Source organism: Schistocerca piceifrons, chromosome 2 (assembly GCF_021461385.2).
Source record: "Schistocerca piceifrons isolate TAMUIC-IGC-003096 chromosome 2, iqSchPice1.1, whole genome shotgun sequence".
Classification (NCBI taxonomy): domain Eukaryota; kingdom Metazoa; phylum Arthropoda; class Insecta; order Orthoptera; family Acrididae; genus Schistocerca; species Schistocerca piceifrons.
The window spans coordinates 1025748667-1025772782 of record NC_060139.1 but is presented as its reverse complement, the minus strand read 5'-3'; the positions used below and the strand labels follow the sequence as shown (position 1 = coordinate 1025772782).

Below are 24116 nucleotides of genomic sequence, written 5' to 3'. Positions count from 1 at the left end.
CATTTTACTGGCAATGTTTACTAGATTTTTTTTTCTTGTTTTGGTCCATACTACCAACTCTGAAAGTTGCCTACCCTGCAATCTTAGCAACAACAGTACCTGTGAATATATTCCACTGTCAGAGGTATCAGAATGGTTTTCGTTTGTAATTTTGGACTCGGTCGTTTCCGGTACAGGGACCCTTACCTCAGATTGATACATTTATCCTTCTTGAAAGTTTGTAACATCATCACGGAATCATCCTCTATATAGGCATACATTTACAGGCGGCAGCATTCTAGGGCGCCCTGTCATGGCCAGTGCGGCTCCCCCCGTCGGAGGTTCGAGTCCTCCCTCGGGCACGGGTGTGTGTGCTGTCCGTAGGATGAGTCAGTATAAGTTAGGTTAAGTAGTGTGTAGGCTTAGGGGCCGATGACCTCAGCAGTTTGGTCCCATAAGACCTTACCACTAATTTCCGATTTACAGGCGCAGGCGGCTATTACTTCGACGCTCTGTAGCGTCGTTGGATGACGTTTCCGGACATGGATTCGTATGTAAAATTTGATCTACCAAGTCCACTCTATGAGTCATAGAAGTTTGTAACTGGAATTTCCGAACACTGACTGAAATAAATCAGTGATGAGAAGTGAAAATTTGTTCCCGACTGGGACTCGAACCTAGATTTCCCGCTTTAGGCGGGCAGTCCTCTTAACCACTTTTGCTATCCGGGCATGTTTCCCGTCCATCCCTAACTCCCAATTTGTTGCACATTACTTTCGTAGCGCCCCCATGTCTTTTACCCCATTGCTCGCGGCATATCGCATCATCCTCGCACGAAGTCGGGACTAGGGTGCATCCACACTGTAGATATGAAATGCCGTCAAAGTGTATACAGGGTGGTCCATTGATAGTCCATTGATATATCTCACGAAATAAGCGTCAAACGAAAAAACTACAAAGAACGAAACTCGTCTAGCTTAAAGGGGGAAACCAGATGGCGCTATGGTTGGCCCTCTAGATGGCGCTGCCATAGGTCAAACGGATATCAACTGCGTTTCCATAAACAGGAACCCCCATTTTTTATTACATATTCGAATAGTACGTAAGGAAATATGAATGTTTTAGTCGGACCACTTTTTTCGCTTTGTGATAGATGGCGTTGTAATAGTCACAAACGTGTAAGTACGTGGTATCACGTAACATTCCGCCAGTGCGGAAGGTATTTGCTTCGTGATACACGAATACGTAATAAAAAATGGGGGTTCCTATTTTAAAAAACGCAGTTGATATCCGGTTGACCTATGGCAGCGCCATCTAGCTGGCCACATAGCGCCATCTGGTTTCCCCCTTCAAGCTAGACGAGTTTCGCGCTTTGTAGTTTTTTCGTTTGACGCTTATTTCGTGACGTATTTGGCCCGGTCACTATCAATGGACCACCCTGTATACACCTTGACGGCATTTCATATCTACAGTGTGGATGCACCCCAGTCCCGACTTCGTGCGAGGATGATGCGATATGCCGCGAGCAATGGGGTAAAAGACATGGGGGCGCTACGAAAGTAATGTGCAACAAATTGGGAGTTAGGGATGGACGGGAAACATGCCCGGATAGCAAAAGCGGTTAAGAGGACTGCCCGCCTAAAGCGAGAAATCTAGGTTCGAGTCCCAATCGGGAACAAATTTTCACTTCTCATCACTGAATTATTTCAGTGACCTCATGCGACTGACTTCAGCATTTCTCTTTCACCACATCAAAAGTGTGTTCGAAAAATCCAGTTACAAACTTCTATTACTCATAGAGTGGACTTGGTAGATCAAATTTTACGTACGAATCCATGTCCGGAAACGTCATCCAACGACGCTACAGAGCGTCGAAGTTATAGCCGCCTGCGCCTGTAAATCGGAAATTAGCGGTAAGGTCTTATGGGACCAAACTGCTGAGGTCATCGGTCCCTAGGCCTACGCACTACTTAACCTAACTTAAACTGACTCATCCTACGGACGACACACACACCCGTGCCCGAGGGAGGACTCGAACCTCCGACGGGGGCAGCCGCACTGGCCATGACAAGGCGCCCTAGAATGCGCGGCTACCGCGCGTGGCTGCCGCCTGTAAATGTATGCCTGTATATAGGATGAGTCCGTGACGATGTTACAAACTTTCAAGAAGGATAAATGTATCAATCTGAGGTAAGGGTCCCTGTACCTGCTTAAGTATATATAGGTATATAACTGTAATGTGTGTGGCGTGTGTTTTTTGGAGCCCAAATGGTTCAAATGGCTCTGAGCACTATGGGACTCAACTGCTGTGGTCATAAGTCTCCTAGAACTTAGTACTACTTAAACCTAACTAACCTAAGGACATCACACACATCCATGCCCGAGGCAGAATTCGAACCTGCGACCGTAGCGGTCGTGCGGTTCCAGAATGTAGCGCCTTTTGGAGCCCAAACTAACCTTCCAGCCGGGCAGCTTCTGCCAGTGTTTCCATTCTCAGTTGCTTATGACTGTAGTTTGCCTGAATGACAACGTTGCATTCCATTTATGTTTTATTAAATACCGCTCTTTTCTAATAAAGATTCAAGATTTGCATACAGTAATTCGAAGAACAAACTTCCATTTTTCTCAATAGACATCGGAATGCGTCCGCCTGTTCTGTATACTCCAGAAGAAACCGGCGTACTAGAGCTTGTCAATGAGAAACATTTGTGTTAAAACATTATTCCTCATTACACAGACATCACTATCGCTATAAACGTGCACAAATTCTGCGCCATCAATTCCCAATAATTTCGCTGTCTATCCCCTCAAATACTGCAGGTAAATTTACGGTTGTCATCTCTACAATCTAGCAATAGTAAGATAAAAGCACGCTGTACTACAAGGAAAATACAGGCTCATTCTGTGATGATGTTACAAACTTTCAGGGATGATGTAGGAAGTAAATGTATCGGTTTCAGCAGTGGCAGCTCGTGAGTATACATTCTGGCTGTTCACAAATTTTTAGATTCAGATAAATTTGAGAGGGTGAAATTAATAGCATCTTTTGCATAACAGTTATGCTTATCAACAAATTTAAACAACTACAGCCACTAAGAATGATAATAACACTATTAATAATTGTAATAATAACAATGACAATAATAATAATAATAATAAGATGCGTAACTTATCTCACAAAAGAAACAATTGTTTTTGTGAAATTTTGTTCTTTTGTACATAATTAAATACAGTTTAGGGCAATAACGCAATAATGTATAAGCCTTCGCAACTCTCCATTCCGCACTTTTTTGTAAGTGGGAGTTCTCGTGCTTTGCCATTTTTTCGGACAAATGAACCAGATCCCTAAGAGATATATCACTTCACGAATTTACTTCCGGCGTGAAAATCAGATATTCTTACGCTCCACCCACACAATAACTTGTGCTAACTGTACACTTCCTTGTTAAATGTTCGCTTGTAGTCACGCTTATTAGATTTCGTCACTCACTCTCTCAGTCAAAGAATTTGTTATCGGAAGCCCTAGTTCCTTTGCGACTAACTTTTCCTGGTAATTTATTTTTCTATTCCCAGAATGAGATTTTCACTCTGCAGAGGAGCGTGCTCTGCTATGAAACTTCCTGGTAGATTAGAGCCGTGTGCCGGGCCGCGGCTCGAACTCGGGACCTTCGCCTTTCGCGTGCAAATGCTCTACCGGCTGAACTACCCAAGCCCGGCTGACGACCCGTCCTCGCAGGTTTACTTTTCTGTTAGCATCTAAAATAGCTTCAACATAGTTCATGTTTACACCTGAACTCGAAAGCCGATTCCCGCACAGTAAACAACCAACTCCAAACACAAAGTGCCGTTTGTGAAAATCATTAAACTCAGGTAGTAATGTCTACCAATACGGTCACTTGACTAGAATACAAATGAGATGCTGAGAGCCAAAAGGGCCTAAAGCACACTGTCGTCGGTCCCACATTTAAGTGAATATCAGAGAAACCAGTGATACAGCTTTTCATGAATTTTCATTTATGCAATGTGGGCCTACAGCACAGATAAACCTGACTCAGCATAAGATCAACACATTTCAGAATAAATGTTACAGTGATGTGCCTTAGGCCGTTACGATTTTGCGTCAGGATACACTGCAAGTGGACTTCATGATCGAGCCACACATCACGCCGGTAAATGCCAAACGACGCCTCACTTGGTGTAAGGAGCGTAAATATTGGACGATTGAACAGTGGAAAAACATTGTGTGGAGTGACGAATCACGGTACACAAATTGGCGATCCGATGGCAGGGTGTGGGTATGGCGAATGTCCGGTGAACGTCATCTGCCACCGTGTGTAGTGCCAACAGCCGACCTCTGTGGGCGAGCCATTCTAGGCGCTTCAGTCCGGAACCGCGCTGCTGCTACGGTCGCAGGTTCGAATCCTGCCTCGGGCATGGATGTGTGTGATGTCCTTAGGTTATTTAGGCTTAAGTAGTTCTAAGTCTAGGGGACTGATGACGTTCGATGTTAAGTCCCGTAGTGCTTAGAGCCATTTGAACCATTTTTGTAGTGCCAACAGTAAAATTCAGAGGCGGTGGTGTTATGGTGTGGTCGTGTTTTTCATGGAGGGGGCTCGCATCCCTTGTTGTTTTACGTGGCACTATCACAGCACAGGCCTACACTGATGTTTTAAGCACCTTCTTGTTTCCCACTGTTGATGAGCGATTCGGGGATGGCGATTGCATCTTTCAACACGATCGAGCACCTGTTCATAATGCACGGCCTGTGGCGGAGTGGTTACATGACAATAACATCCCTGTAATGGACTGGCCTACACAGATTCGTGATCTGAATCCTATAGAACACCTTTGGGATGTTTCGGAATGCCGACTTCGTGCCAGGCCTCACCGACCAACATCGAAACCTCTCCTCAGTGCAGCACTCTGTGGACAATGGGCAACCATTCCCCAAGAAAACTTCCAGCACCTGATTGAACGTATGTCTGCAAGAGTGTAAGCTGTCATGAAGTCTAAGGGTGGGCCAACACCACATTGAATTCCAAATTTACCGCGGGGAGGGCACCACGAACTTGTAAGCCATTTTCAGCCAGGTGTCCGGATACTTTTGATCATATAGTGTACCTTTCAGATTGCAGAAAGTATGTTACGTTTAAGAGCATTCAAAGAGAAATAACCAACAAATCTCCAAGGTGTCGAAAGTTAGGGTCTTCACGTGCTATTGTGCTCCTACACAGCACTCGCCCTGAATTTGAGGTAAGGGACGCCGGTCATGAACCGGCAGACAGCAGCCCTCCAATCACCTGCACGGTTGGGCGATTGGAGTGTAGTGGCGTAGCAAGACAGCCACGCCACTCGGAGGTAGCCGAAAGGCACGCGTTAAGCTCACGCAGATTGGCGTGAGGTCTGGAACAGGACAATGTCTTGAGAATTGCAATAAAGTACGAAAATCTTGTAATACTTTAATCCACAATTGTAGAACATTGGTCTGACGGTACAGGGTTTATAAGATAACCAGCAAAAGATAAATGGCGCCTTCCTAGGTCGTAGCAATTGACGTAGCTGAAGGCTATGCTAACTATCGTCTCGGCTAATGAGAGCGTATTTGTCAGTAAACCATTGCTATGAACGTCGGCTGTACAACTGGGGCGAGTGCCAGTAAGTCTCTCTAGACCTGCCGAGTGGTGGCGCTCGGTCTGCTATTACTGACAGTGGCGACATGCGGGTCCGACGTATACTAATGGACCGCGGCCGATTTAAAGGCTACCACCTAGCAAGTGTGGTGTCTGGCGGTGACACCACATGGAGGGTTGCTCCCCGCCGCTTCCTGGTATGAAGTAAACGCGCTTCTAACCTGTCAGTTTTTCAACAGGTCGGTTTGAACTGTGACGCCCTGCTTGTTGTAGATAACAGTATTTTATTTTGAGAAGGCTGAGTCCTCCTCCTTCGCGTATGAGGACTTGAGTGTTTTACCAAGGTATATACATCTGAAAATATGATTTGCAATCAGGAAACCGGTCGATGTCCCCGTAAAAATTAATTTTCAGCTGAAAGCGGTTTATTTGAGAAACATGAATTACTTCCGTAGTGGTTGCCCTTAACATAAAACCATGTTTACTTGACAATTTTTTTAATTTTGTTCCGTACTACCTCCTCCCAAAATGTGGAAAGCAAAAAGCATGCAGTAGAAGAGATCTGCTGTCAGAGGTATCACAACGATTTAAGCTCCTACTGTAACTTTCCACTTGGTCGTATCGGGGCCAGGTTCCTTCGCTATCATACCTGAAAGTTTGTAACTTCATCACGGAACCATCTTGTATGCTGGAACAAGTGTGTGCTCTTTGCAAATGGTGTTTCAACAAAAATCCTGAAACAAATAATCTTCACCACAAAAGAAGTTCTGGATACCAAAGCATTATTTCCGCCCGATGAAGTGCTGGACAAATCCGAAAACAAAAATTCTTAAATATATTTAGACGTACATTTATATGGATCAGGCAACAGAGAAAGAACTCTCTCTCTGTTCATTATTTACTCGTCTACAAAATAGCCTTTAACGAAGCAATCAACAAGAAGAAAATTATGGTCAATTACTGGTACGTATCGCTTGTCATTAGTGACGAATATTGAATATGCATTATCTTATGTTTACACAGAGCCAAGGTCAGATATTTAGTAAACAGCTTTAGTCAGAGACCACTCATCAACATCCCCCGCCGGCCGATGTGGCCAAGCGGTTCTAGGCGCTCCAGTCTGGAACCGCACAACCGATACGATCGCAGGTTCGAATCCTGCCTCTGGCATGGATGTGTGTGATGTCCTTAGGTTAGTTAGGTTTAAGTAGTTCTAAGTTCTAGGGGACTGATGACTTCAGGTGTTAAGTCCCATAGTGCTCAGAGCCATTTTTTGAACCATTTGAACATCCCCCCTGAAGCTCGCCTCAGTGGACACCTGGGTCTACACTCGTGTACTGATCCTCATCCAATTGTCTTCTTGTAAGAGATATCGCTTCAGAGGCGGCGTTATAAGATGTGTTCCCACTTGACGGAACATCGCCGTCACGTCATAAGATTCGCCTCGGGAGTTCAAATTGTGGCATTCACACACGCCGTCGACGAAACGTTATGGACACGTCACGTCACTTCACCGTCACGTCAAGGTTTCTCGGAAAGAATGTTTCGACGGGCCATAGCGTAGCCTACATGGCGAGCGACTGTTACATTAAGAACACAGTGTGAACTAATACGAAAGCATTCCCCACTGACACTTGCCGCGAAAAGGTCTTAATGTATACTGGAAGACAATACTAAGCTAAAGTATTTTCTTTGATCAACTGAAAGACTACATTGCAAAATAAATGATACATATCTTGTTCAAAGTGCTTCATTCACGATTTTTCTGGTGGGGTAGCGGAAAGAAAAACGGAGAGTAAAGCTGATGCGGGGTGCAGAAGTTTAAAATAAGATTCGTACTAAATTAAAGACGAACAGCAGGCAGCAGAAATACATGTAAAAGTAGTTCAAGTACACTAACAAGGGGAGGCCGCCAATTGTGAAATTCAGATTCGATTCATACTGTGCATAACTAAAGCTCATGGCCAGAGGTGTAATGTGGCAAAGCACCAAGATGCACTTCTCAGCCGTTGTCGAGAAAATCGACAGTTAAAAGAAACCGTTGCGGTGAAATACTCTCTACGAATAGTAATTTTCTACAGCGTGGTGGTGCAGCGGTAAGCGCTCGGGTTCGTAATCCGAAGGTCGCCCGATCGAATCTCGCTCCATGCAACTTTTTTTTAGTATTTGTTTTTTGTAATTCATATATATATATATATATATATATATATATATATAATTCCCGGCAATCAGTTGCAACAATTTTGCATATAATAAGTTGTTGAAAGTCGTTTGTCGTGGAAAAACTGGCGACTTCGAACATCATTATCTTTTCCGCAAACAAAGTTGCATTTCACAAATGTTATTAATTGTCTTCATAATGTTAACCATGTATAGTTAATGGAAGACGTAGAAACGAATACGTGTAGCGTAAGTCAAACGTTCGAATTAGAATAGAGACCCCACGAACACAAACTTGCTGTGACAGGTATGAAATATAAACTCCGTTGCTCGTTACACTTGAAGGACAGATGTTGAATGGGCCGAAACGAGCCGCCCCATAACAGCGTAGTTGCCTGCTAACTTCGATAGAAGGTAGATGCGGTCCCTAGCGCAACTTATAACATCGTCGAAAATCAGTGCGGACGGGACAGCTTTGGTACACCCTGTTAAACAAACGGAAAAATGGAGGCGGTACAATTGGAGAGCGATCTGCCTTCACCAACATGCATAAGCAATTCATTAATAAAACTAATAATAAAAAAAAAATATTGCATGGCACGAGATTCGATCCGGCGACCTTCGGATTACGAACCCCAGCGCTTACCGCTGCGCTATGACGCTGTAGAAAATCATTAATCGTAGAGAGTATTTCACCGCAACGGTTTCTTTTAACTGTCGATTTTCTCGACAACGGTTGAGAAGTGCATCTTGGTGCTTTGCCACGTTACACCTCTGGCCATGAGCTTTTATTATGCGCAGTATGAATCGAATCTGAATTTCACAATTGGCGGCCGCCCCTTGTAAGATGGCCCATCTAGGCATACAGTAGGCAAACCATCAGCTTCTGTCGAGGTGATGTTGGACGTCTAAATCTTAAATTTTTCTTCATAGTTTTTATTCGTATCTTCCTTAACAGATAAAAAAAACTGTTGTTTAGACATTCTGAAATATTTATAGAAGGATGACTCCTATTCCAGATACTTGTAAGGAGTGTTGAACTCTCCTTCTGAGTCTGGATTTTTTAACATTTTTCTAACTCAGACTCTTTTTGTCTCTCTGTTCCTCATCGTCGAGTGCAACATCAATCATCGCAAGCTGCTTTAAACTAAATTTCGGCATCTTATGACGATCTACAATAACTACGAAATAGCACCTCTGGCGAGTATTTTATAGACGTCCCTTCGAAATTGACATGCTACGTAGTGTGAAGGCTTGGGAATTACTTTGACCGTCGATGTTCAAAAACGTGACGCTGACATTTCGGCAATTGTGAAACCACCGATACTGAGTCACGCCTCATCTCTGGACAATCTGGTGGGAGGAGTGTGGGTAGGGGCGGGGGGGGGGGGGGGGGGGGAGGGACTCCCTTACATCACTGTCAGTGCTAGAGGCGTGTTTAGCACCTGCCGCTGCCGGAAGCTGTCGGATGGGCTAGCTCGGCGATAAATCAATGTTTTGACGTCAATGGCCGTCAAAGGACGTCGCCATGGAGACGGATTCGCTCGACCTGCCGCGTGCGTCCTTTGCACACGTGTTTATGGCCACTCTGGTGACGCACGTTCGCCACAGATTTGTCTGCCCTGCGGTTTTTTTTTGCTCTGGTTGTGTCGTTGCTCACTACAGAATGGGAAAATATGTTAGCCTTAGAACTTACGAGGTAATCTCGAACTCCAGCGTCCAAAGTTCTTCAAGCCCTACTCAAACGATAATTCAATATTTTCTGTTGCTGTGTGATATTTCTCTTATATGGCTTCATTATATGCTCTGATAAGGGAAAAGTATCATCAGCTACAATTATAAAAGGCATTGCAGTTTGAGTTCCTGATAATATTTCTGGTATAGGAATGTTCATTAAATTTTTCAGCACAACTAAGTATTTCACAGAGGGAACTGTTCTGGAACACTTCTCCATCACTGATCCTCCCATTGTAACCTACACCCACACATGTAAATGTATACTGTACATCAACAAGTGCCAGTTGTAACACCTCGGTTCAGTTTACAGTGATAAAAGCTATAGAAAGAATAATTTAAAATTAAGAATAGAATTTTTAGAGGGGAAAATAGTGTAGAATCAGAGTTCGGTAATTGCAGATCAAAATTATAGTATATCAGCAAGTAGTTTAACGTCTAAGTACAGCAAAGTCACGGACGCTCCGCCACGGAGAAGGCAGTGACGTTTTACTCTTGTGATGAAAAACCTATAAAAAGACCTGATCGTCATTATTGCCGCCTTTTTTCCTTGATTGTTTCGTTAAAGGGCGGGGAACCCGTGTCAGTCAGCGAGAAAATAATTAGATTGGACTTTATCGTGTTAAGATTCACGATAAACTGTTAGAATATTACGGAGATTAAAAGTGATGTAGTGCACGATCTCTGACTGTTGGTAACAACGGAGTATTAAGGGGATTTTTAGGACTTTAGTGCTAGATTGGAACTTTACGGACATATAGACGACAGAACTCAAATTATCTGCTGATACGAGTGAATTCAGAGGTACCGGTATCAGATATTAACGTGTGGACTATTGAAAGTGTCGTGTGCCGTTAGTTGCGAATCTGGACGTAGAGCGCGTGCATATCGGTATTTGCGGACTATTTAGATTCCTCCAGGCTAGGAACCTTTTAAATAGACCATCATCCATCACCATTTTAATCCTTGAATATACAGTGAAAGTGAAACACAAGAGTGTTGCACTTATTTCATTTACATAGTACTAATCAGTGAAGGTTTTTACGGAACCAAAGCTATTCAGCAGTAAGTCAGCACCATCTAGCGGAAAGCGTAGGCATTAACAAACACGCTAACTGAAGTGAACGTTTACGTGTTTTACGGACTGCTTAATATGAACTTTTGTGACTCTTTGACGTCCCCACTCCCTCCGAAAGGTGGCGCAGGCTGTCTTAATCATAAAACGGGAGAGTTTTAGCCGGGAAAAATTATTAATAAAAGCGATATTTACAAGATTCGCAGTAATAGCAAAACACAAGGCCCGCACCTCATCGGAGAGTCGTCGCTGTCACGTCGGGAAGTAAAGCCGGAAAACCTACTGACGATACGTGTCTACGAGCAGACGTCCACATGGAGTACCTAAAAAGGGATCCACAAGAGAGTTGGGGAATCCATCCTCTCCCACCGTATCCATCGGCACCTTGCTCAACACCACCTCCTCCTCCTTACCCAGTGTGGCTTCCGACCCTCCTTCTCTGCTGATGACCAACTCCTCAACCTTGTTCACCTTCTGTCCCTCCAGCTCAACTCCCGTCGCTCCGCCATTTTTGTTTCCCTTGACCTCCAAAATGCCTATGACCGTGTATGGCATCCCGGTCTCCTCTTTAAACTCCAAACCTACGCCCTGCCTATCAATTTTGTCCATCTGGTCGCTTCCTTCCTCTCGCACCGTCCTTCCTATGTCGCCCTCCACAACACCAACTCCCGTATCTTTTATCCCACGGCTGGCGTCCCCCAGGGTTCTGTCCTCTCCCCTCTCCTTTATCTCTTGTATACAGCTGATATGCCCAAGCCACCCCCACCAGTTCACCTTCTCCAATATGCTGATGACACCGCCTTCCTGGCTCTCTATCCTACCCTTCAAAGGTCTCAACGTACCCTCCAAACCCACCTTAAACCAGTTCACCACTTGGTGTAACCAGTGGCTCCTCCGTCTCAACCCCTCCAAAACCCAGGCAATCATCATAGGCCGTACCACTCGCTCCTTCCGCCTCCAAGATTTCTACCTCACCCTTTATGGTCGTCCTATCCAACTCACCCCCACCCTGAAATACCTTGGCCTCACCCTTGACCGACACCTCACCTGGACCCCTCATCTCCTGACCATCCAGCAGAAAGCCCATTCCCGCCTCCGCCTGCTGAAACTCCTGTCCGGCCGGACATGGGGATTGCATCCTTCTACCATCCTCCACACCTACAAATCCCTCATCCGTCCTATCCTCTGTTATGCCAGCGTCGCCTGGATCTCCGCCCCCACCCGCTTTTACAAGGCTCTCCAAATCCTTGAACGCCATGCGCTCCGCCTTGCCTTCCGTATCCGCCTTCCTTCCCCCACACGGCTTCCTGTATGAACTGATCCCCTTCCCCCACCTCCTCTTGTTCCTCCAACATCTCCGCATCCTTTTACATTGTTCGCAGGGTTGATCCCCCCCACCCTCTGGTTTCCTCCTTCCTCTCCACCCCCCGCCCGTTGCCGCGCCTCTATCGCTGTATCCCTCCCTCTCTCCACCTCCACACCCTCCATCTCCTTCATCAGGGCAATTTCCAACGCCTCCCCCTCCCGGATGACGAACTTCGCCGTGACATATACCCTTCCTTCCAACTATAACCCGGCCTTGTCCCCCCCCCCCTCCCCAGGGCCCCCTTCTCCTCTTTCCTCCTTCTCCCAGAGCGGATTTTCCTCCATCCCCCCCTCCCCTGAGACCCTGCACCCCATACTTGCCTCTCTCCTTCCCACATCCCTCCCTACCTGGCCCTCTTCCGAGTGCCCCCCATTTCCCCTCCCCCATCTCTTCCCCTCCCTCCCTTCTTCAGGTCTCCCTCATCTCCTTGAACCTGGCAGATCCTCTGTATTGATCAACATCAGTGTGCCACGTCAGTGTTGTGTTTCGTGCTTTTCTCGTGTGCGTCAAGAGGTGTGATTTTAATTGTGTGCTGCCTGGAGGTTCGCCGTCAGTGCTCCGCTGTGTGCTATGCCAGCCGTCGACACCTTTATGCTCCAGTCATACTGTGCCTTGTGTTTCTTTTAATCGTCGCAGTGTGTGGCCTTTTGTGTGTGCTACTTTTAAACAGTTTTTTATCTCCATTTTACAGTCACCCCGTTTTTTTTTTGTATATTGCCTTCCATGATGTTCTCCCTTTTTATATCTATGTTCGCCTTCTTCTCTCCTTTGCTGTTTTTAAATGTCTTCTATTGTTTTGTTCTATGTCTTTCGGCTGAAGAGCAGCGCATATGCTGCTGCCAGCCCGCCCCGATAGGGGAATTGAGATACAATAAAGAAAAAAAAAAAAAAAAAAAAAAAAAGAGTTGGGGATGCTTCACAGTAACACAATGCTGTTACCTCCTTTGTAATTGTGGTAGTATGAGCCTATACATCTTGGTGGTCGGAATTCCACATGCTTCCCGTCTAAAGCGCCAAGACAATTTGATAAGCTGCACATGTCTTTGAACTGTTTCGATATATGTTTCCATTCACTTTCTGTTGATGACATCTGAAAGACGGAAAATGTGATGTGAATGTGTCAATGTGACTTTCATACACATGAACTGAACAATAAGTCTGGAATCACTACATCTCAGACATATGTTCCCCTAACAACTGAAAATGATGGATTACGAAGTGCACTAATTTTGTCTGAAAATTCCTCAGGTAGGGGGGAAACAGTTTTGGCCTGTAAATTGTAAGGTTCAATTCTTAACACATAAACTTTTACAATGTAGGGCTGCTTTTTGAGTATAATTGCCAAACTATAAAAACATGTGATAATACCTGGATTCAGGTATAGTTGGAGTTTGAATCAGAGATACATCCTTCCACCAAAATATTTTTTGGAAATTGTTAAGAATGCCACTTTAAAGAATTTGTTGCTATTTCTAATGAATTTATCAGAATAATGGGAATGCTAGGGGTTTGCCCACTAAGTAAACGTAACAAATAAAACTACATCGAAAAGTTGTGGCGGAGGCACCCAGAGTACACTTACGCCCCGGAAAATGTTTCTTGCTGAGAGTAACACATCTGACCAAAATGGTTCCCTTATTGTACTTTTCAGTTCATTTAAATGTGTCATCACATTAACTTATTTTGCTCATGTTCTCATGAAATTTAACAAAATCAGCATATCGTCACGTGTGAATCCTTCAAGCACTGGCATATTGCGTCACAAGTTTCAGGAATAATTGAAGATATCGTGCTTACACGTATTGTCAATGAAAACATTAGGCTTCTGTAGCTTTCTCCATCAGCCATAAACCTCAGTGTTAGAATTAACCTAAACAAAATTATGGGATTAGTTACAGCTTACAAGTATGCACTGTACATACAGCACCCTAGTAATACTAGGTTTGTATAAACGTACCTATTCACCTCTTTGAAGCTGAGATACAGTCTCGCATAACTGTGTTTTGCTTCGTTATTCTTGGACCTACTAAACGAAGCAATGTCGAAAATTCCGTCTCGCCCATTCTCAGAAAATTTTTGTATGATTCCCTGTCCTCCAACCTCACTTCATCGCGTAATAGACTGTGCAATTCCCGACTACCGTCGTCACGTCTTAAAATTCAAGGCTTACTCCATCATCCTCTATTATGCCAAAGTTAAGTTCTTCGTCGACGTCGCCGACATATTACTGCACTAGTGACTGCATGAGCAGCAGCTACCACTCTCAGTATCCATTTTCTAAAATATTGCTGCGGAATCTGCAGTCACTGCGTGTACAAACGCAGCTACCAGATGGCATTCCATCTCTTGGAACAGGAAGTTGTACCATCTTTTTGCACCATTAGTAGCGCAAGATGTGTCCTCGACTTTGCAGGGCTTTAGGGCGGGTTTGACATCAGGTGGATCCTATTGCAGTAACGCTGGCCAGTCACACTGCGCATCTTTGGTCCTTGAGGGCTAACCTGTTCAAAATAGAATGGGTCAACGTTGAATGTAGCCGTGAAGCCACACTATACGGTGACACATTCACCATTCAGAGGAACTTCATGCACAGTGACTGGAGGTGAAGATTCCCACACTCGACAATTCTGTGCGTTCACCTCACCTGTCAGACAAAAATGAGCGTCTGTCCATTGGATGGTCCAGGGCCAGACCTCGTCAACTTCAGTCTTTGTGAGAAGACAGCGAAGTCAACATGTCGTTGTGCGTCAAGTGCAAGCTGCTGTAAGACATGGATCTTGTACGGATACCATGCGAGAATGCTTCGAAGCACCTTCCGTACAGTGGACCACGGGATGTTCATCTGTCGTGACACAGCACGTGCACTGCCTGACGATCGGGAATTGCGCGCAGCGTTGTCTGCCATAGCAGCAGCAATTTCGTCAACCACCTGTGGGGCAACCGGTCGTCGGTCTCTTCCTGGAGCGACGCCCAGTTCTCCAGTTGATTCGAACTTCTTCATCATGCTCCGCACAACAGGTGGAGAAAGTGGAGCCTTCCGTAATCCTTTCATCCGGCGACATTCTCGAAGTACAGCTGCAGCATTACTGTTGTTTTTCTAACAGAGCTTCACCAATAATGCCCTGCTCATTTTTTTCCAAGCTCATGCTGACACGTCAACTAATGCACTGCGACCGGCCAGGTGTGTGACACTACGAAACACAATGACTGATCACGGCATCTGGTGGCCATAGAACTGGACGGTGGGGCTGTGACGCATGGAAATCGTGCACCTACACTCTGTACATTAATGCTAGCAATTCTGGTACTCACACAGTAATTATTTTCCGTGTAATAACTTGTTAAATGGGGAAAGTTTAATTATAACCACTCGATTTATTAGAATACTCAGCAAAAATTTAAAGCAAATCGGCCAAGAACTTATAGAGACTTTCCTAACACCATATCCCCGGTGTCAGGAAACTCTCTAAAAGTTCTTTATATATGTACACACATCAAAGAAAGTCTTGCATCACCTCGATTCCGGAACCTATACAGAAAATAGGAATAGCCAACGTAAACATCATTTCCGCCCTTTTTATTGCTCTCGAAAACCACACATTGCATGTTGTAAGACCATACAGCGAGACCTAGAGAGGTGGTGGTCCAGATTGCTGTACACACCGGTACCTCTAATACCAAGTAGCACGTCCTCTTGCATTGTTGCATGCCTGTATTCGTCGTGGCATGCTGTCCGCAAGTTCATCAAGGTACTGCTGGTACAGATTGTCCCACTCCTCAAGGGCGATTCGGCGTAGATCCTTCAGAGTGGTTGGTGGGTCACGTCGTCCATAAACAGCCCTTTTCAATCTGTCCGAGACATGTTCGATAGGGTTCATGTCTGGAGAACACGGTTCCGCTCTAATCAAGCGATGTCGTTACCCTTAAGAAAGTCATTCACAAGATGTGCACGATGGGGGGCGCGAATTATCGTCCATGAAGACGAATGCTTCGCCAATATGGTGACGATATGGCTGCACTGTCGGTCGGAGGATGGCATTCACGTATCGTACAGCCGTTACGGCGCTTTCCATGACCACCAGCGGCGTACGTCGGCCCCACATAATACCACCCCAAACCAGAAGGGAACCTCCACATTTTTGCTCTCGATGGACTGTGTCTAAGGCGTTCAGCCTGACCGGGTTGTCTCCAAACACGTCTCCGACGGTTGTCTGGTTGAAGGCATATGCGACACTCATTGTGATGCCAATCCTGAGCGGTCCATTCGGCATGTTGGTGGACCCATCTGTACCGCGCTGCATGGTGTCGTGGTTGCAGAGATGGACCTCGCCATGGACGTCGGGAATGAAGTTGGGCATCATGCATCCTATTGCGCACAGTTTGAGTCCTACCTCGACACCCTGTGGCAGCACGATAAGCGTTATTCAACATGGCGGCGTTGCTGTCAGGGTTCTTCCGAGCCATAATCCGCAGGTAGCGGTCATCCACTGCAGTAGTAGCCTTTGGGTGGCCTGAGCGAGGTATGCAATCGAAAGTTCCTTTCTCTCTGTATCTCCTCCATGTCGGAACAACATCGCTTTGGTTCACTCCTAGGCGCCTGGGCACTTCCCTTGTTGAGAGCCCTTCCTGGCACAAAGTAACAATGCGGACGTGATCTAACAGCGGTATTGACCGTCTAGGGATGGTTGAACTACACACAACAGAGCGGTGTACCTCCTTCGTGGTGGAATGTCTGGAACTGATCAGCTGTCGGACCCCCTCCGTCTAATAGGCGCTGCTCATGCATGGTTGTTTACACCTTTGGGCGGGTTTAGACACATCTTTGAATAGTCAAAGGGACTGTGTCTGTGATACAATACCCACAGTCAACGCCTATCCTTAGGATTTCTAGGGACCAGGGTGATGCAAAGCCTCTAAAAGTTGGTGACCGATCTGCTTTAAATTTATATATACAGGGTGGTCCATTGATCGTGACCGGGCCAAATATCTCACGAAATAAGCATCGAACGAAAAAAACTACAAAGAACTAAACTTGTCTAGCTTGAAGAGGAAAACCAGATGGCGTTATGGTTGGCCCGCTAGATGGCGCTGCCATAGGTCAAACTGATATCAACTGCGTATTTTTTAATAGGAACCCCCATTTTTTTTACATATTCGTGTAATACGTAAAGAAATATGAATGTTTTAGTTGGACAACTTTCTTCGCTTTGTGATAGATGTGCTGTAATAGTAACAAACATATGGTTCACAATTTTAGACGAACAGTCGGTAACAGGTACGTTTTTTGAATTAAAATACAGTACGTAGGTACGTTTGAACATTTTATTTCGGTTGTTCCAATGTGACACAAGTACCTTCGTGAGCTTATCATTTCTGAGAACGCATGCTGTTGCAGAACGATTAGCTGTAAATACCACATTAATGCAATAAATGCGAAAAATGATGTCCGTCAACCTCAATGCATTTGGCAATACGTGTAACGACATTCCTCTCAACAGCGAGTAGTTCGCCTTCCGTAATGTTCGCACATGCATTGACAATGCGCTGACGCATGTTTTCAGGCGTTGTCGGTGGATCACGATAGCAAATTTCCTTCAACTTTCCCCACAGAAAGAAATCCGGGCACGTCATATCCGGTAAACGTGCGGGCCACGGTATGGTGCTTCGACGACCAATCCACCTGTCATGAAATATGCTACTCAATACCGCTTCAAACGCACGCGAGTTATGTGCCGGGCATCCATCATGTTGGAAGTACATCGCCATTCTGTCGTGCAGTGAAACATCTTGTAGTAATATCGGTAGAACATTACGTAGGAAATCAGCATACATTGCACCATTTAGATTGCCATCGATAAAATGGGGGCCAATGATCCTTCATCTCATAATGCCGCACCATACATTAACCCGCCAAGATCGCTGATGTTCCACTTGTCGCAGCCATCGTGGGTTTTCCGTTGCGCAATAGTACATGTTATGTCGGTTTACGTTACCACAGTTGGTGAATGACGCTTCATCGCTAAATAGAACGCGTGCAAAAATTCTGTCATCGTCGCGTAATTTCCCTTGTGCCCAGTGGCAGAACTGTACACAACGTTCAAAGTCGTCGCCATGCAATTCCTGGTGCATAGAAATATGGTACGGGTGCAATCGATGTTGAAGTAGCATTCTCAACACCGACGATTTTGAGATGCCCGATTCTCGCGCAATTTATCTGCTACTGATGTGCGGATTAGTCGCGACAGCAGCTAAAACACCTACTTGGGCATCATCATTTGTTGCAGGTCGTGGTTGACGTTTCACATGTGGCTGAACACTTCCTGTTTCCTTAAACAACGTAACTATCCGGCGAACGGTCCCGACATTTGGATGATGTCGTCAAGGATACCGAGCAGCATACATAGCACACGCCCGTTGGGCATTTGATCACAATAGCCGTAGATCAACACGATATCGACCTTTTCCGCAATTGGTAAACGGTCCATTTTAACACGGGTGATGTATAACGAAGCAAATACCGCCCTCACTGGCGGAATGTCACGTGATACTACGTACTTATACGTTTGTGACTATTACAGTGCCATCTAACACAAAGCGAAAAAAGTGGTCCAACTAAAACATGCATATTTCTTTACGTACTACAGTAATATGCATTAAAAATGGGGGTTCCTATTTTAAGAAAAACGCAGTTGATATCCGTTTGGCCTATGGCAGCGCCATCTAGCACACCAACCATAGCGCCATCTGGTTTCCCCCTTCAAGTTAGACGAGTTTCGCTCTTTGTAGTTTTTTCGTTTGATGCTTATTTCGTGTGATATTTGGCCCGGTCACTATCAATGGACCACCCTGTATATTAGAACATCACGTAAATAAACATTTGAAGCAAGTCGGTCAAAAGCGTTTCGAAATTCTTTTTAAAACACATATTAAAAATATATTATAAAATATATATCCTATATCGATACAACAGTTTATTAGAGTATTGTGTAAAAATCTGAAGTAAATCGGTCAGAACTTTTCGAGATTTTTGCTAACAACGTTTCCTCTTTAGATATATTATATATATGTACAGGGTGTACCAGAATTAATGATGTAAACGCATACAGTTGAAAGTACGCGATACTACAAGCAGAAAAGTCTCAGTAAACTTAGGGTCGAAAGTCCATGCCTTAAGAGCTACGATCAATTTTTCATCCGATACCGTGAAGCAAATCTCCTCAACTGGAAGCTCTTTGCCTTCCACATTTTGAGAAGCAGTAGTATGGACGAAAGCGAGAAAAAATATCCAGTCGACATTTGCTCTAAAAGGCATACCTTAAAAGTCATGAGCAATTGTTCATTAGAAGCGCTGTGTTTCCTAGTAGCGAGGATGAGCACGTGCTCATAGCTTTTGAGAGATGCGTTTTAGAGCACATGTTTACTGGACATTTTTTCTTGTTTTGGTTCACAGTACCATTTCCTAAAATATGGAAAGCAAAGAGCTTTCAGTAGAAGAGATTTGCCTCACTGTATCGGAGATGAAAAATTGCTCGATGCTCTTAAGCTACGCATTTGAGACCCTGTGTTTACTGAGACGTTTTTTTTCTAGTATCGTGTACTTTCCACTGTATGCATTTACGGCATTTATTATGATACACGCTATATATACACTACTGGCCATTAAAATTGCTACACCACGAAGATGTGCTACAGACGCGAAATTTAACCGACAGGAAGAAGATGCTGTGATATGCAAATGATTAACTTTTCAGAGCATTCACACAAGGTTGGCGCCGGTGGCGGCACCTACAACGCGCTGACACCAGGAAAGTTTCCAACCGATTTCTCATACACGAACAGCAGTTGACCGGCGTTGCCTGGTGAAACGTTGTTGTGATGCCACATGTAAGGAGAAGAAATGCGTACCATCACGTTTCCGACATTGATAAAGGTCGGATCGTAGCCTATCGCGACTGCGGTTTATCGTATCGCGACATTGCTGCTCGCGTCGGTCGAGATCCAATGACTGTTAGCAGAATATGGAATCGGTGGGGCCGGCCGCGGTGGTCTCGCGATTCTAGGCGCTCAGTCCGAAACCGCGCGACTGCTACGATCGAAGGTTCGAATCCTGCCTCGGGCATGGATGTGTGTGATGTCCTTAGGTTCGTTAGGTTTAAGTAGTTCGAAGTTCTAGGGGACTAATGACCACAGATGTTAAGTCCCATAGTCCTCAGAGCCATTTGAACCATTTTTGAATCGGTGGGTTCAGGAGGGTAATACGGAACGCCGTGCTGGATCCCAACGGCCTCGTATCACTAGCAGTCGAGATGACAGGCATCTTATCCGCTGTAACGGATCGTACCGCCACGTCTCGATCCCTGAGTCAACAGATGGGGACGCTTGCAAGACAACAACCATCTACACGAACAGTTCGACGACGTTTGCAGCAGCATGGACTATCAGCTCGGAGACCATGGCTGCGGTTACCCTTGACGCTGCATCACAGACAGGAGCGCCTGCGATGGTGCACTCAACGACGAACCTGGGTGCACGAATGGCAAAACGTCATTTTTACGGACGAATCCAGGTTCTGTTTACAGCATCATGATGGTCGCATCCGTGTTTGGCGACATCGCGGTGAACGGACATTGGAAGCGTGTATTCGTCGTCGCCATACTGGCGTATCACCCGGTGTGATGGTATGGGGTGCTATTGGTTACACGTCTCGGTCACCTCTTGTTCGCATTGACGGCACTTTAAACAGTGGACGTTATATTTCAGACATGTTACGACCCGTGGCTCTACCCTTCATTCGATCCCTGCGAAAGCCTACATTTCAGCAGGATAATGCACGACCGCATGTTGCAGATCCTGGATACAGAAAATGTTCGACTGCTGCCCTGGCCAGCACATTCTTCAGATCTCTCGGCAATTGAAAACGTCTGGTCAATGGTGGCCGAGCTACTGGCTCGTCACAATACGCCAGTCACTACTCTTGATGAACTGTGTTATCGTGTTGAAGCTGCAGGGGCAGCTGTACCTGTACACGCCATCCAAGCTCTGTTTGACTCAATGCCCAGCCGTATCAAGGCCGTTATAACGACCAGAGGCGGTTGTTCTGGGTACTGATTTCTCAGGATCTATGCACCCAAATTGCGTGAAAATGTGATCATATGTCAGTTCTAGTATAATATATTTGTCCAATGAATACCCGTTTATCATCTGCGTTTCTTCTTAGTGTAGCAATTTTAGTGGCCAGTAGTGTATATATCGTTCCAAACGTTTTTTAAAATTCATGTAAAAACTTGAAGTAAATCAATAAAAATGTTTTGAAGATACTTGGTAACAACTTTAAGTAACTACTCGTGTTTGTGTGGCAGTAGAGTGGTAGAGATGTGGTGCGTTGCGGTTGCAGCAGCAGCTTCCGACCGATGGTGCCGCACGCGCTGGAGCTGAGCGGCGTGGGCCCGCGCCTCAAGAGGGACCTGGCCGTCGACCCCGAGGACGTGCTGGCGCTCTTACAGCTGTGGCAAGCCGAGAGGCACGGCGCACCCAGGTCCGTATCCGCTCTGCTGGCTGGCTGTTAAATCACCGAAGTAATAAAGATGTTGCAGGAAAGCGAGTCGCGCAGAAGTCACTTACGGGAGAAGCTACTACTCTCAATGTAGCGGTAGGCAGCAGTGTCTCGCGGCCGTCCGGTGTCGTAATTTAATATATTATTTATTGGGAATGTTTATTGTTGCCGACTTACGTGGTGGGCCTTAATAAGAATGATATTTCATTTTATTTTGATTTACAATTAAATGTTTTTGTGAAGTTCTCTTTTTTAACAATATTAATCTTCAGTATAAATTATTTGTTACGTTAATGAACGTTAGACTCGCTGAATATTAAAACATGAGCATATAAGTTGAACAATGGAATAAACTTTTCATATTAATTTCCTCGGCTAGTCAGTTCAGTTTAAAGCAAAAAATCTTTAGTTATTAATTACAATTGCGGCCCACACACGCTCGAGAGTATTTCTTCTTACCTCCGTTAACCATTGCATTGTAGTCGGAGTCCTGGCTCTGGCTCTCGGCTGTGGTACTGAAAATAAGAATCTTAAAGCTACGTATTTTCTGCAACTTCGGGCGGCTGTGGAGAACAATGAATAGTATGTTAATAGCGGGCGAGTTTTTCGCTTCCGCAAATTTTTTATAAGTTAATATCGCCACGTAATGGCGTCGTTGGCCGCATCGGCAGCTGCGATTGTTGATCTGTAAATCACTCGAATGCAGGTGAATTCAAGGAAGGCGGACATGAAATCGGGATCACCTCTTACATATTAAAAGTGAACAATAATATTAAATCAATATATTATCTGTTTAATTAGTACAAATATGCTTACATTTGCCAGCACTCGCAATATGTCCGTCTACACGCAACCAAGACAAGAGAAGAAGTGAAGACGATTAAAAAATTAACAAAAGAGCGTATCTTCTCGTCTCTTTAGATCATTTTGTTATATTTCTTTGCCCTCGAAACTTACACAGAGAAATTATTATAATACGGGTACATGAGAAAAATGTATGTTATTCAATTTTAAAATGTCTCTTCTTTATAAATACTGTTTTTTTAGTCTTTTAGTATTATTTCACTGGGGACGCTATAAGTGGCTTGGTTAAGAGTGCATTTCCTGGCAGCATTCTTCACTATTTTTATGCTGATACGTCGCTGACATGCACTCACAATGCGTGTAACCTTTCTATAAAATTTTGTCTGTATGTGATAACATTGAATATACTGATTTCGAAAACTTTCTCCTCATCTAACGTGTACTCTAGATATCATATTCAATTACTGAACAAACTGACAGTTGGTTGGCCCTATGTTACGCATGTGAACAGTGCCGTGAAATAAAACTTTAAACTTAATGAAATGCAGGATCTGATATGAAGAAAACGAATCTCTTACATCCCAAAAGAAACTAATTGTGTCCTCAATGAAAACTACATAACCAAAATTCAATACTGAAGTACATTATGGGCGCTGCGTGATATGAACTGCAATGTTTGACTTGGAATATCCACAAAAATAAATTATTGCTCTATTCAAAAAGAAAATAACTGTTTGAAATTACCAACAACGTTCATTGAAAATTAATATGCTTATTAGCACGACTCTTGACAATGCCGACTAAAACACTGCAAGGAGAAATTGCCATGAAATAAAAGTGACTTACCTCTTGTTCAGGATGATTTTTTTTGTGTGTTTGGAGTACTAACGTTCCCGAAAGCAAATAAAAATCAGCTTATGCAGCGGCTAAAGGAAAATAAACTACTCACTTCTAATTTCTTTCTTGTTGCTCGTCAGAAACGATCTGTGACTTCGGGTGGCGTAAGGAGCAATGCACACACGACAAGATATTCAAAACTTTACTACGAATTATGGAGGCAGGTTTTATTTCATAGAAAATCGTTGTTGGGAAATCAAACTCTGATTATTGACAAAAATGATTGTACAACATAAAAAGACTCTAAAAATTGCTAAATTTCAAAACTGGTGATACCTCAATGAATTGCGTCATTTGTGACATGATGAAAACAAAGAGATCACATTAACGCTAATCGTAAAAGTTATTAGTTATGTGAGGGACAAAGATTTGCTTCAATTAACAGGTCTGACAAAGAAAATTTTAATGCTTGCGCATGTCTTCGTTACCTTTAAAGTTACTCCAAAATCTTCTCCATCAGTATAAAGAACTAGAAAGTATTATAAATTAGTTTTCATTTCCGTAATAAAGTATTCCAGACAGTTTCTCCCAGATTCACAAATAACACATCTCATTCTCTGTAAACCTCCTCTGGTCGCTACCACACCTGAAATCAGAAAGCCCCAGCGCTACACAACTGACTAGTAAGTCAACCACAGATGAAACTAAACATATAGTCAAGGATCTTATTCACTGCTCACACAGAGAGCTCATCCATCTTTGCCCCTTACAGTAAAAGTGAATTATTTACAATAGCAGAAAACATATGAGAACCTTACATGCGTAACCATAGCGACAGTAGTGTCAACTCTCCTGACGAAGCCGTTACACATTTGTAGTAACTGTCGTTGCAGTATTGATGTGGCGCCGTAGATAGCTTGATAGTTCTTCATTCATATTTTCATATTATTATGAGATCCATTCTCATCAGGTACATTT

At 44.3% G+C, this 24116-nt stretch overlaps 1 protein-coding gene across 2 annotated transcripts in view; it reads left to right on the top strand.

Moving 5' to 3' along the window:
* LOC124777312 overlaps positions 1–24116 on the top strand; it is a 259203-nt gene that overhangs the window by 167274 nt on the left and 67813 nt on the right. The window contains exon 5 of one of the 2 annotated variants that reach the window (XM_047252668.1): positions 21342–21479. In XM_047252668.1, coding sequence (XP_047108624.1) covers positions 21342–21479 — 138 coding nt within the window. Of the gene's footprint in view, positions 1–21338; positions 21480–24116 lie in introns of both variants that reach the window. The other variant, XM_047252666.1, reaches the window with a different exon arrangement.